Genomic DNA, 11,132 nt, shown 5'->3' with positions numbered 1-11,132 from the left:
TCGGAAAACTAGAGTTGGAATTAGGCATAAGCAACGCTGGGCAGTTAAATTAACATGTCTGTGTACCCGAGCTGTGCAATTAGAGGTATTGGAGGAAATATCAAGCTCTTCCTTCATTAACGCTTTAAAAACGGTTCATCGCAATGTCAAGATTATTCGCTCAGACTGAGGAACCAATTTTATTGAAGCAGTCAACACTCTTCACCTTAACTGCGATACAACATCTAAATCTTGCCTGGAGGAAAACGGGATCACCTGGATCTTCAACTCACAATACTCTTCTCACATGGGAGAAGTGTGGGAAAGTTTGATAAGAACAGCTAGAAGGATACTAGATGCTCTACTTTTGGATTCTTCAACAAAAAACCTGACCCAGGAAGTCTTATTACCCCACCTCTGTTGATTTTTCGATGAAATCCTGGCTTACGATTGGTTGAAGTCTGTCACGTGAAGGGGGTGTATTACTTATACCTAGTCGCTTGAAAATCAATACATGGTCGATACGTTTATCGTTCTTTTGTAACGTTCGAACAACTCGAGTTCACGCGATTTGCCGAGTGTCTGTTGACAATGTTAAAGTTAACTAATGTAAGTAACGAAGATGGAAGCTTTTTATCCCTTTACTGAAAGTCTTCAAAACTGTCAGTATGTTATTAGCCTATAGCACGAAACACTCGCAAAACAACATTACGTCACACAACGTGACGACATAATAGGCATTGTATGAGTGATGAAACATATATAGTGAGAAAAACAATTTTACAAACCACAGACAATGCATAAATATTTTATCGGTGGGGTAAATTCGTTACATAGTTTTTTAGTGACAGGGTACGGGATGATACCTGGTTAGTAAATTCCATACCTGGCTCGGCTTCGCCTCGCCAGGTATGAAATTTACTAACCAGGTATCATCCCGTACCCTGTCACTAAAAAACTATGTAACTAATAGTACAGTGCAGGGAACTAATTTTGTTACATTAACCAGCATCAGCATAAGCATTAGTAGCATCAGGATCGAGCTAGCATCAGCATCAGCATTTAAAAAACAGCATTACCAAGATCAGCATCAGCAAGCAAAGGATAAAACCAGCATTGACCTACATAAAATCAGCATTATCCTACTAGCATCAGAAAATCAATGAGTTTTAATTCAGTAAAAAATCAAAAAAGAAAGAAAGAATATTGGTTAAAGTATTCACATTATTGATACATAGTAAGATATTATGATCAAATAATTGTAAAAGGCACTTTTATTGCTTTAAACGGCAATGCTGAAATTCATTATCTACTTCCGGTAGCATGATGCTACTTCCGGTAGCATTGACCTAATTATAGAACAGCATCAGGATAAGGATTACTAGCATTAAATCAGCAAGCAAAGGAAGCATTCAAATCAGCAAGCAAAGGAAGCATTCAAATCAGCATCGATGCTGTAACAAAATTAGTTTCCTGCACTGTAACCTTCCTGATAGAAGTGTCGGCAGTTATAAACTCAAGACCAATCACATTCATTTCCACTGACCCAGAAGACCTTATTCTTCGTTCACCAGCTTTGTTACTGGCACACAAGATGGCAGTCAAACAACAACCCATTTTGAGTCTGATTCAAAATTGGACATGAAAGATATCTATAGGGCTCAATGGAAACGTGTGCAGTGTTTATCAGAACTGTTCTGGCAGAAATAGAAGAAGGAATATCTCCATACTCTTCAAGCCCGCAGGGAGTGGAAATCTGTTGTACCAGATCTTATGGAAGGAAGTATCGGTTTGCTGAAAGATAACGGTGTTCCGAGACGATCATGGTCCTTAGCAAGGATTGTGAATGTTTTACCAAGTGATGACGGAAGAATCCGTAAAGTCATTATTCGTGTTCATCGTGACGGAAAAAAACATTGAATACACCAGACCAATTTCAGAACTTATTTTCTTGTTCGATGATTAGGTACCGATACTTAGAGCCCTTTTGTGAACGTGAGTTTATTTCGCAAAGAATGTAAGATAGACGTATTAGTAAAAATGGTAAACCAGACGGGGAATGTTCTGTTTATGTTTTTGTGTATTTTTGCGGGTTTTAGTGTAATCTTTTTTCTGCTTTCTTTGTGTACATTTGGGTTATTAGTATACACGGATGTTAGTTAAAAGCACATGTATGGCGTGCTTAACAAGAACAAATCTTTTGGAGCATATAAGGCCCATAGGGTAATTAATAATATTGTTTTTATTGTATAAAATAGTTTATAGATTAATTTTATTGTCACTTTTACTTAACTCAACAGGTAATTACATTGAATTTAAAAAAGTAAACAATATCTTACATGGTGTCCATTTGTGCTATTATATCTCTAACAAAAAAAAAAAAATACTAAAGTTAACTATAGTTTACTATACCTAACTATAGTTTACTATAGTTTCAAAGTTTTTTCACTATAGTAAATCAAAGTATTTTTACCATGGATTTCAGATTGTTTTACTTACTGTTCTTCAATTCATACATGCATGAGTTTATATCAAATGGAACTATTATTTGTATATTCACATATTATTTCCAAATTTTTAATCACTGTTATCGATTTTAAGAGATTTTAAGCTTTAAGGATGGATTCTTGTCAGCATTTTACGCCGTGAATGGGTCTCCATACATTATGCAAGTCGTAAAATGTCAATTTCATATTTGAATCCTCCAAAGTAAATACTTATGATTATCTTATTTTTTAAGCAATATATAAGATTTTATTTAATCACATTAATAAATATATACTCAATTTTCTTTGTTTTGCGACAAACAGTCGCAAATGGTAAACACCGCTGTCAACTATGGAACAATCCCGTAGAAAGGGGCGTTTCATAAAGTCTACCAAGTTTAAACATTATAAAAGCGTCACAGAAGCACAGAGACAGCGGTGGCAAAAAGAAGATTTGATTCTGCATCACAGTTATTCTTATTCTGAGAATTCCGATAGCGATAGGCCAAAGGAAAACACCTGTGATACTGTGTGCAGTACAGTTGACGGCGCATCTTTACCTGACGTCGCTTCGTTTGATGTTGTATGCAGTGAGCATGTAAGTTATGTCTGAGAATTTTTATCATTTTGAAATTGAATAACTTGTTTTTTTTTTTATTTTTATAGACTTTGCATGCAAAGAAAAATGTTTTAATACCATCGTCTGCTTATTCCCGCGACTTGTCAAAATCTGAAAATCTGTACAGTGTAAGTGTTGTAGACGATGTATTATTTCCGTGTATATACAGTAACATAGGCCTAATACAAGTCAGTTTATGGATAATACTGAACAAAAAAGTATGAATACTACAATTCTTCTTCTAAATTAATTTGTTTGAAACTACAATATTCATTTAGTTCAATTTCAGCCAGGCTAAGTTTACCATTATCTATCATTATTTGGAAAAAGTAAGGTGCGTTGTAAGGGTAAAAAATCAAACGGAATGTGGAAAAATGAGTAAATTCAAAATAGTAATAGTTGACTTGATAAGTGAACACCAATATTGAATCACAAACAAAGATAAATAATAGTAACAAATAAATAAAAATAAAACATTATATGTTCCCTAACTATGTAAATTTTTATTTATCTTAAGTTTTAAGTGTGTAATTTTTAGAATTAAAAAAAGTTTAATTATTTATGCATTACACTATAAGAATAAATATATATGGTATATCTTCATTGAATAATCAATGAAAAATAGACAAGATTTGTCATGAATTTTTTTAATCAAATTTTTATTAACATGATTAATAAAAAAAAAAAGAGATTATAGATGTTAATGTTTTACATGTTTTAATATAAAAGATTAATTCTTAGGAAAAAAACAATCCTAGACTGGACAAAGACTGGAGGACAGGACGTAGAATTATCGAGCTAGGGGTGCTGGCCGATGGACTTTCAGGGTGTAAGAAGTGTGGTCTACCCCTTCAACTGTCGCATTGCATGGGGATTATTACATTTGGACTTGCAGCTATGCTCAAGATACCATGCATGAATACCCAGTGCCAGTTTATAAATAATGTGCCTACTGGAAAGCGACACAATAAAGTCTGGGATGCTAACAGCAAGCTAGCGGCAGGTTATTTGTTATTTATTGATAAATCTGGAATTTAATCATAGTGAAAATGATAACAATGACAGATATCTTAGGTTTGTACTTCCTGTTGACCTATATTTAATTCTAAGCAAAGTAAACTTTCATTTGTATGAAATTCTTCTGCAGCTGTCCAACATACTGGCATTGGTTATGATCAAATCAGTGGAATACTTGCTGAATTAAATGTCCCACCAGTCAGTAGAACATTACTGAGTAGCAGACAGGAAGAGGTTGGATCTGCCACAGAGTCAGTTGCAACAGAAACAATTCAGGAAGCTCTTGAACAGGAAGTCTTGACAACATCTATGCAAGTACTAGTAAATTTTGGAGTAAAATGCAGTGCAGTGAGGAACATTATATAGATTAAACATTATTGTGTTAAATGACTAATGTTCTTCTAATGGATGTCAGATTGACATTCATTTTTAGCCTTATTGTGAGACGAAGACTCTAGTGAGCTTTTCTGATCAAGAAGTGTGACTATGACTGTCTGTCTGTCTGTTGTCATACCTTGTTTGTAAACTTTTCTCATTTTCAATTTCTTCTCAAGAACTACTGAGTCATGCAATTTGAACAAAACTTGCGACAAAGCATCCTAGGGTGATGGGGATTCCAGTTTGTTCATATAAAGGCCAATGCTTTTTTCCAGTGGAGAAAATTAAGAAATTATGTAAATTTAATGGCATCTTTGAAAAATCTTCTTCTCAGGAACCACTGTGCCAGAAATGATGAAACTTATGTGAAAGCTCATTACACAGTGAAGATTCATGATTTACCAGTATTCAAATCTTGACCCTTGACCCTAGGGGAGGGGCTACAACAGGGTATCAAAGTTTGTTCAAATCACTGCCCTAGGGGGCAAAGTGGGACCATTTATATTTATACATATATTTAAACTTTTCAATACTGAACTGATTTCTGCTTTTTTCTTTCCTAAGTGCTCTGGTGAGCCATGGCCCAGGGGCCTCTTGTCTAAAGAACATTTATTAATAATAATAATTTTTTTAATTTTAAAGGAGCAATCAATCTCCCTCCATTACTGTGAGTGTAGATGGAGCATGGCAGAAGCGAGGAAGTGGGAGGTCATATGACAGCTTAACTGGTAAATTTATTCTAATATACTTGTAGATGTAGAGGGGGGATGAGAATAACCCCATCTTAGCATAATAATTACTAGTATCAGATGCAGACCCAGGATTTTTTTTTTTTTTTTTGGGGGGGGGGGGTCCATAACAGTCAAAGAAAAATTTCCACCCCAAAAATTTCTTGACAAGCACAAAAGAAAAAAAAATCTAAATTGCCTTCCCAAATGTATTAAACCCAGAAAATTTCTTGACAAGCAAAAAAAGGGAAAAGTAGTAAAATCCATTTCCCAAATGTTAAAAACAACTATTTCGTGGTGGTGATGGTGGGGTCCACGTTTTCTAAGGGGGGGGGGGGTCCAAAATCATTTTTTTTCATTTGCGTCAGTATATACTTTTCACAACTCTGCAAATTCCAGGGAAGGGGGAATCCAGACCTGACCCCCCTCGAGATCTGTGCATGAGTATAAATGTATTTTTTGAAGTGAAAAATATTTAATTAACATCAATAAACATAATTTTATTCTCCAGGTTGTCTGTCACAGAGAGCTTTAATTTTCTTGATTACTAGCTATACACTCACATGTTACAGGACACTGCTCAATGATAGGAAGCCAGACGGGAAAAATTGTGGGTTATAGCTTTAGGAATAAATCCTGTAGAATTTGTGAAAGAGCAGAAAAAAACAACCAAGCCCCTGTTCCACATGGATGCAAAAGGAACTGGACAGGTAATCATAATTCCTGCATCTGTTAAGTACTCCTCAGATTATCAGTCTCCCTGCAAAGGTTGTGGGGAATATATAGAAAACAATTATTTTTTGTAACATAGTATTAGTATTTATCAACACTTTCTTAAAACATTTTTATACCCCTGCTCTGAAGGAGAGGGGGGTATACTGTTTTACCCTTGTATGTCTGTCTGTGTGTCCGTGTGTCTGTCCGTAACAAATTATCGTCACAGTTTTTCCAGCAACTACTCATTGCAGATGCTTGAAATTTTAGCACACTCTTTCTTTAGGCATGCCAAATGGTGGGATTCATTTTTGTACGAATTCAGTGTCAACATGAGAGGGTCCGGTATATTCACATCAGAGCAGGGGTATTACTAGTGAGCACTTGCTCGCAGACTTCTTTTTTGTTACTTCATCTACGATAAGGCAATATATTTGTCTTTAATTATCTATGTCTGACCATAAATGGTCATCTTGTTTTAATGTCATTATGGTCCAAGGTCAATCTTATATGAGTTTGCCCCATATGGAGTATGATCTTAAAGAATAACTTTGGAATAAATAGTGTATTTTAAAAGAATAGCTTGCTTGGGAAGTCAATGATTAATAGTTCACACAATTTTTACAGGTAGCTCTAAGTCTATGGAATCCGACATGGTGGTGGAGATGGTTAAATCAACAATAAAGAAGGGAATTAAAGTAGAGGCACTAGTTGGGGATGACGACACAACTACTATGTCAAGAATTCACAGAGAGATAGACCCTAGCATTAAAAAACACTCTGACAAAAATCATATCAAAAAGAATATATCAAATTCACTCTATAATCTGCAAAAGAAACATAACAATTTATCATCAAAAGTTATAAAATACATTCAAAAGTCTTTTAACTATATGATCTCTCAAAACCAGGGAAACCCCACTGGGATCGAGAAAGGCCTTGATGCCCTGGCCCTTCACCCATTCAATGACCATAGCCAGTGCAGCGAAGTATGGTGCCACCACAAAAGAAATTTGAAGAAAAAGTACAATTCACTACCGTATGGCCGTCCTCTAGAAAGTGAGAACCTAAAACAAGATCTTTTGGGCATTTTCAACAGACTGAAGAAGCATACCACCAACCTTGCTAATCTGGGAAGCACACAAGCAAACGAAAGTTTCAACAAGACTGTGGCTTCCAAGGCACCCAAATCCCGCCTCTTCAGTCGTACCATTGGCTACAGAGTGGCAGCTAGTGTAGCCCAGAAAAACATAGGGCAAAGCTATTTGGTTGAGGTACACTTTATAACTCAAATATATTTAAATTTCATCCTATTTGATAGATTTGATGACTCATTTTGTCCTCTGCAACACAGAGTAATTTGCTGGTGTAGTCATTCTTACTGTCTGTCATTGTTTTGGGCTATGTTGTTTTATGTTGATCACTTTTTAATCATCATCTGTGAAATAGCTTTCATGTAATGCAACATCTGTTCTATGTGAAATATGTTGTTTTTTTAGCTCTACTGGTCAGAGACCAGAAGAGCTTATGCGATCTTAAGGTGTCTGGCATCCGTCCGTCTGTCTGTCTGTCCATCTGTCTGTAAACAATTCTTTCAAAATGCTACTTCTCCTACAGATTTGGTCTGATTTCAATATAACTTGGCACAGAAGTAGACTACACTAAGATACATAATTTAGTGCATCCGTTTTTGATTTCAATGAACGGTGTTGCCATGGTTACTAAAAATAGAAATTTCTGTGAAATTCCTTTAAAACGCTACTCCTCCTACAGTTTTTATTTGATTCAATTTAACTTGGCACACAAGTAGACTATATTAAGATCCATAATTCTATTTATTGCTGTATGTTGCAAAGTTCAATTCCAAGTGCTACTTTTTTTTGTTACATGTACATGTATATGTACAGACTAGTAGAGCTACAGTCTCATTAGAGACTTCTGGTTTTAAATTTAGGTGAACAAAAGAATGGGATTATCACCAGGAGGACACACCAAAAAATTGGCTGCAAAAAAGGACTCGACTGCTTGTCGGAAAAAAGCACTGTCTTTAACTAAAACAGCGAAGAGGAGGAGATTATTTCTGAAGGCAGAAAGGTGACTAGGTTGAATACCAAGTACTTCAAATGTGTATTAAACTTTTACTATCCTGTTGAAAGTTTTCATTAGATTTGATTTTTACAAATTTTTAGGAAACAAGTGATAGCTTCCAAAGAGACAAGAGAAGGGTCAACCTACTCTAGTGATATTGGTTTGTGTTCTGGTGATGACAATGAGACCATTCCAGCTCCTTTGACCCAGCCCCTGAAACAGCCTCTACAGGTTTCTAAGGAGAATCCTTTGATCTTTTTTGACCTTGAATCAACAGGACTGGGTTTGTGTTTTTTTATTTTGTTCCTTAGGCCACTGTTTTTTATTTTCTTGGTTTACGGATCTACCGACCCTATTTTTCGAGGAATCCAAAAAAAAAAATGCAAATTTGAGATTTTTTAAAGTCTTCTGACTTTATTAAACAAGCAAAACCAAAAATTAAAATAAAATATGTTATAAATGTTAAAATGATCTTAATGAATTATTAAGAGAGGAAAATTTAATACATATTCCCCTGAAAAGCCTTTTGTACCAGCAGTTCTTAAAATCTTAACAGGAATCAACATAGGATATCATATCCTTGAGCTATAAACAAATTGTTTAAACAGGTAACAAATGCTGTGAATGCATGTATCTTTCTTGTAGACAACAGATATGGTATGTACAGCATCATGAAAAAAGAAGTGTCTGAGTGAAATAAATAATTAAATACTCATAATACAATTAAGTAATTATAATTTTGCTTTCTCACATTGTTTGCTTGCAACTGCATGCATTTCCATCATGAAAACACAAAAGCTTCATTTTATTTCTGTTTTTACCTCTCCTGGCCGACCCTAATTTTTATAAAAAAAAATCTGTAAACCAGAAATTAAAAAAAACTGTGGCCTTATTTCAAAAAAAAAAAAAAAAACATAGTCAGACAGATCATTTTTTTCCCTTAAGAATTACCAAAAACTTGTATATATTTAAATTTGGCTAGAACATAAACACTTGTGTACTGTATATACTCGCCTATAAGTCGGTCCGCATATAAGTCGGTTGTATTTTTTAAGCTTTTATTAAAGGGATAGACCCTCTAAAATACAAGTCATTTTATAACTTGCCTATAAGTCAGACAAAGAGTTTTGGTCCAAAATACAACTCCCAAAAAACCGATTTATAGGCGAGTATATACGGTATATTATGAACAGTTTAAGATTCTTTATTTTCAGCAAGAAATTCTCATATCACACAAATGGCAGCTGTGTTTGAAGAGGAAGTTTTCTCAGAATATGTCACGCCAGAGGTACCTATCACACAAAAAGCTACAGAAGTCACGGGAATTACATTTTCAGCAGGGAAAATGTTTTGTAGAAATGTTGAAGTTAATGCTCTCAAACTCACTGCTGCTGTTGATTCCATTCTGGATTTTTTCTCAAAGTTTCAGTCTAAGGTAGTTTTGATTGGTCACAATGTTAAATCATTTGATTGCCATTTATTTTTAAATGCTGTTGAGGCTTGTGGGAAAACAGATGAGTTTTCAAAATGCATTGCTGGATTTATAGATACAAAGTTACTCTTCAGAATTTTTGACTCAGAATTGAAATCGTACTCACAGAGTGAACTTTTCAAGTACTATCTTTCGTTAGATTACAGTGCTCATAATGCTCTGGATGATGTGAGGGCATTACAGAAACTTGTAAATTCTGTTGGAATTGATGTAACCAGTTCCTTGTATTCAGCTGCTTCTTTTACATTTTCAAATGCTGTTGAAAACTTGAAGTACAGTTCTGAGGTTCATAAAAATGCACCCTCTTTAGAACATTTAGTTAGGGAGAAGATTTTAAGCAAGAGCATGGCCAACAAAATTGCAGGTAGTGGGTTAAACTTTAGGTTTTTGCAAATGGCCTACACTAGAAACCCTCAGGATGGTATTCTGAATTTACTTTCAGAACAAGTATTAGACACTAATCATGTTCGAGTTACGAAGTCTCAAAAAGTAATTTCATGCTTGAACAAGTATTTTGCTTCCAAATGTGAAAGTTAGACTTCTAAAAATTGATACAATTTTCAAAGGATTGTCATTTCTATTGTTTTCACTATATGCAAATATAGACCATATACATCGTAGCACAATATTTGAACCAAAATAAGTGTTATGTAGTACTGAATGATATATTTTGTGCATTAATTTGATTGCCATTGAAGATTTTGAAGTAATTGAATATTAGTTTTTTGCCCTGTCCATCTGTTTGTCTTTCCACAGTCTGTCTGTCCACAAAAACTTTAACCTTGCCCGTAAGTTTTGATTGGTTGGAACTATGGCATTCATATTTCATATGTGTATTTCTTGTGACAAGACTTTCTTTTGGAACCAACATATTTGATCTCTTGTCTTCTCACAAGGAATACACATGTGAAATATGAATGACGGACTGACGGACAACAATACACTGTCCCAAGTCTTCGGTTATGAGGACTAAAAATGTCCAGACAACATAACTTTCTATAATTATATTTTGTAGTGGGTCATAGACTATACTGTCATCTACGAACGAGGGGTATTTACTTATATTTTCTGGGTATCATCTGTCTATGTGGTTGCAGTGAACTACGGAAAGATTGCAAGGGCGGAAATACACTTTCAAACTCTATAGGAACTGGTTGCGCAATTTGAATACAAATAGGGCTATTGACTGCAGCATGCGCTTGCATGGATTTGGTGCTTTAGATATATCAATCCTCATCTTGCAAGAACTTAAATCATATTAATCAGGCAATGCTTTAAAAATCATTACAGAAATTTAAAATCGGACATATCAGAAAATGTACATGGGGCACAAGATTTTGCCAGTGATCGAAGGCCCAGATGAGTTATCCATTAGCGATAAGGTTTAATTCAGGAAATTGACAACAGAGAAGTATGTCTTCATCTTCCTAATGTCCCCCATCTTCAAATTGTCAGTTTCTCGGATTGAAGGTCTTTGCTCTTAAATACAGAGCAGTTTGTGAATAAGCTAGAGAGCATTTGGTTTTTCCTGCGGATTCGCCTTTCAAAGAGACTTAAACTTTCACTATAAGTTGCCATATAAGCCGGGGCATCAGTGTTTCACATACATATCTTGTTTACAATATATATAC

General features: G+C 34.9%; 1 protein-coding gene across 1 annotated transcript; it reads left to right on the top strand.

The window, feature by feature from the left end:
- The first annotated feature begins 2,800 nt into the window (after positions 1 to 2,800).
- LOC133195733 (uncharacterized) lies at positions 2,801 to 10,808 on the top strand. Its single transcript, XM_061331658.1, has 9 exons — positions 2,801 to 3,063; positions 3,826 to 4,087; positions 4,232 to 4,412; positions 5,122 to 5,207; positions 5,780 to 5,917; positions 6,549 to 7,195; positions 7,876 to 8,015; positions 8,111 to 8,292; positions 9,224 to 10,808. Exons 1-9 carry the CDS (start codon positions 2,818 to 2,820, stop codon positions 10,036 to 10,038), a joined length of 2,697 nt encoding a protein of 898 aa, XP_061187642.1. The 5' UTR covers positions 2,801 to 2,817; the 3' UTR covers positions 10,039 to 10,808.
- Positions 10,809 to 11,132: the final 324 nt, after the last annotated feature.

This window comes from Saccostrea echinata, unplaced genomic scaffold (genome assembly GCF_033153115.1).
Source record: "Saccostrea echinata isolate AGI-Se365-2 ecotype Australia unplaced genomic scaffold, CSIRO_AGI_Sech_v1 ptg000029l, whole genome shotgun sequence".
Lineage (NCBI taxonomy): Eukaryota > Metazoa > Mollusca > Bivalvia > Ostreida > Ostreidae > Saccostrea > Saccostrea echinata.
The sequence above is the reverse complement of the archived record's forward strand: the minus strand, read 5'-3'. Positions and strand labels throughout refer to the sequence as shown.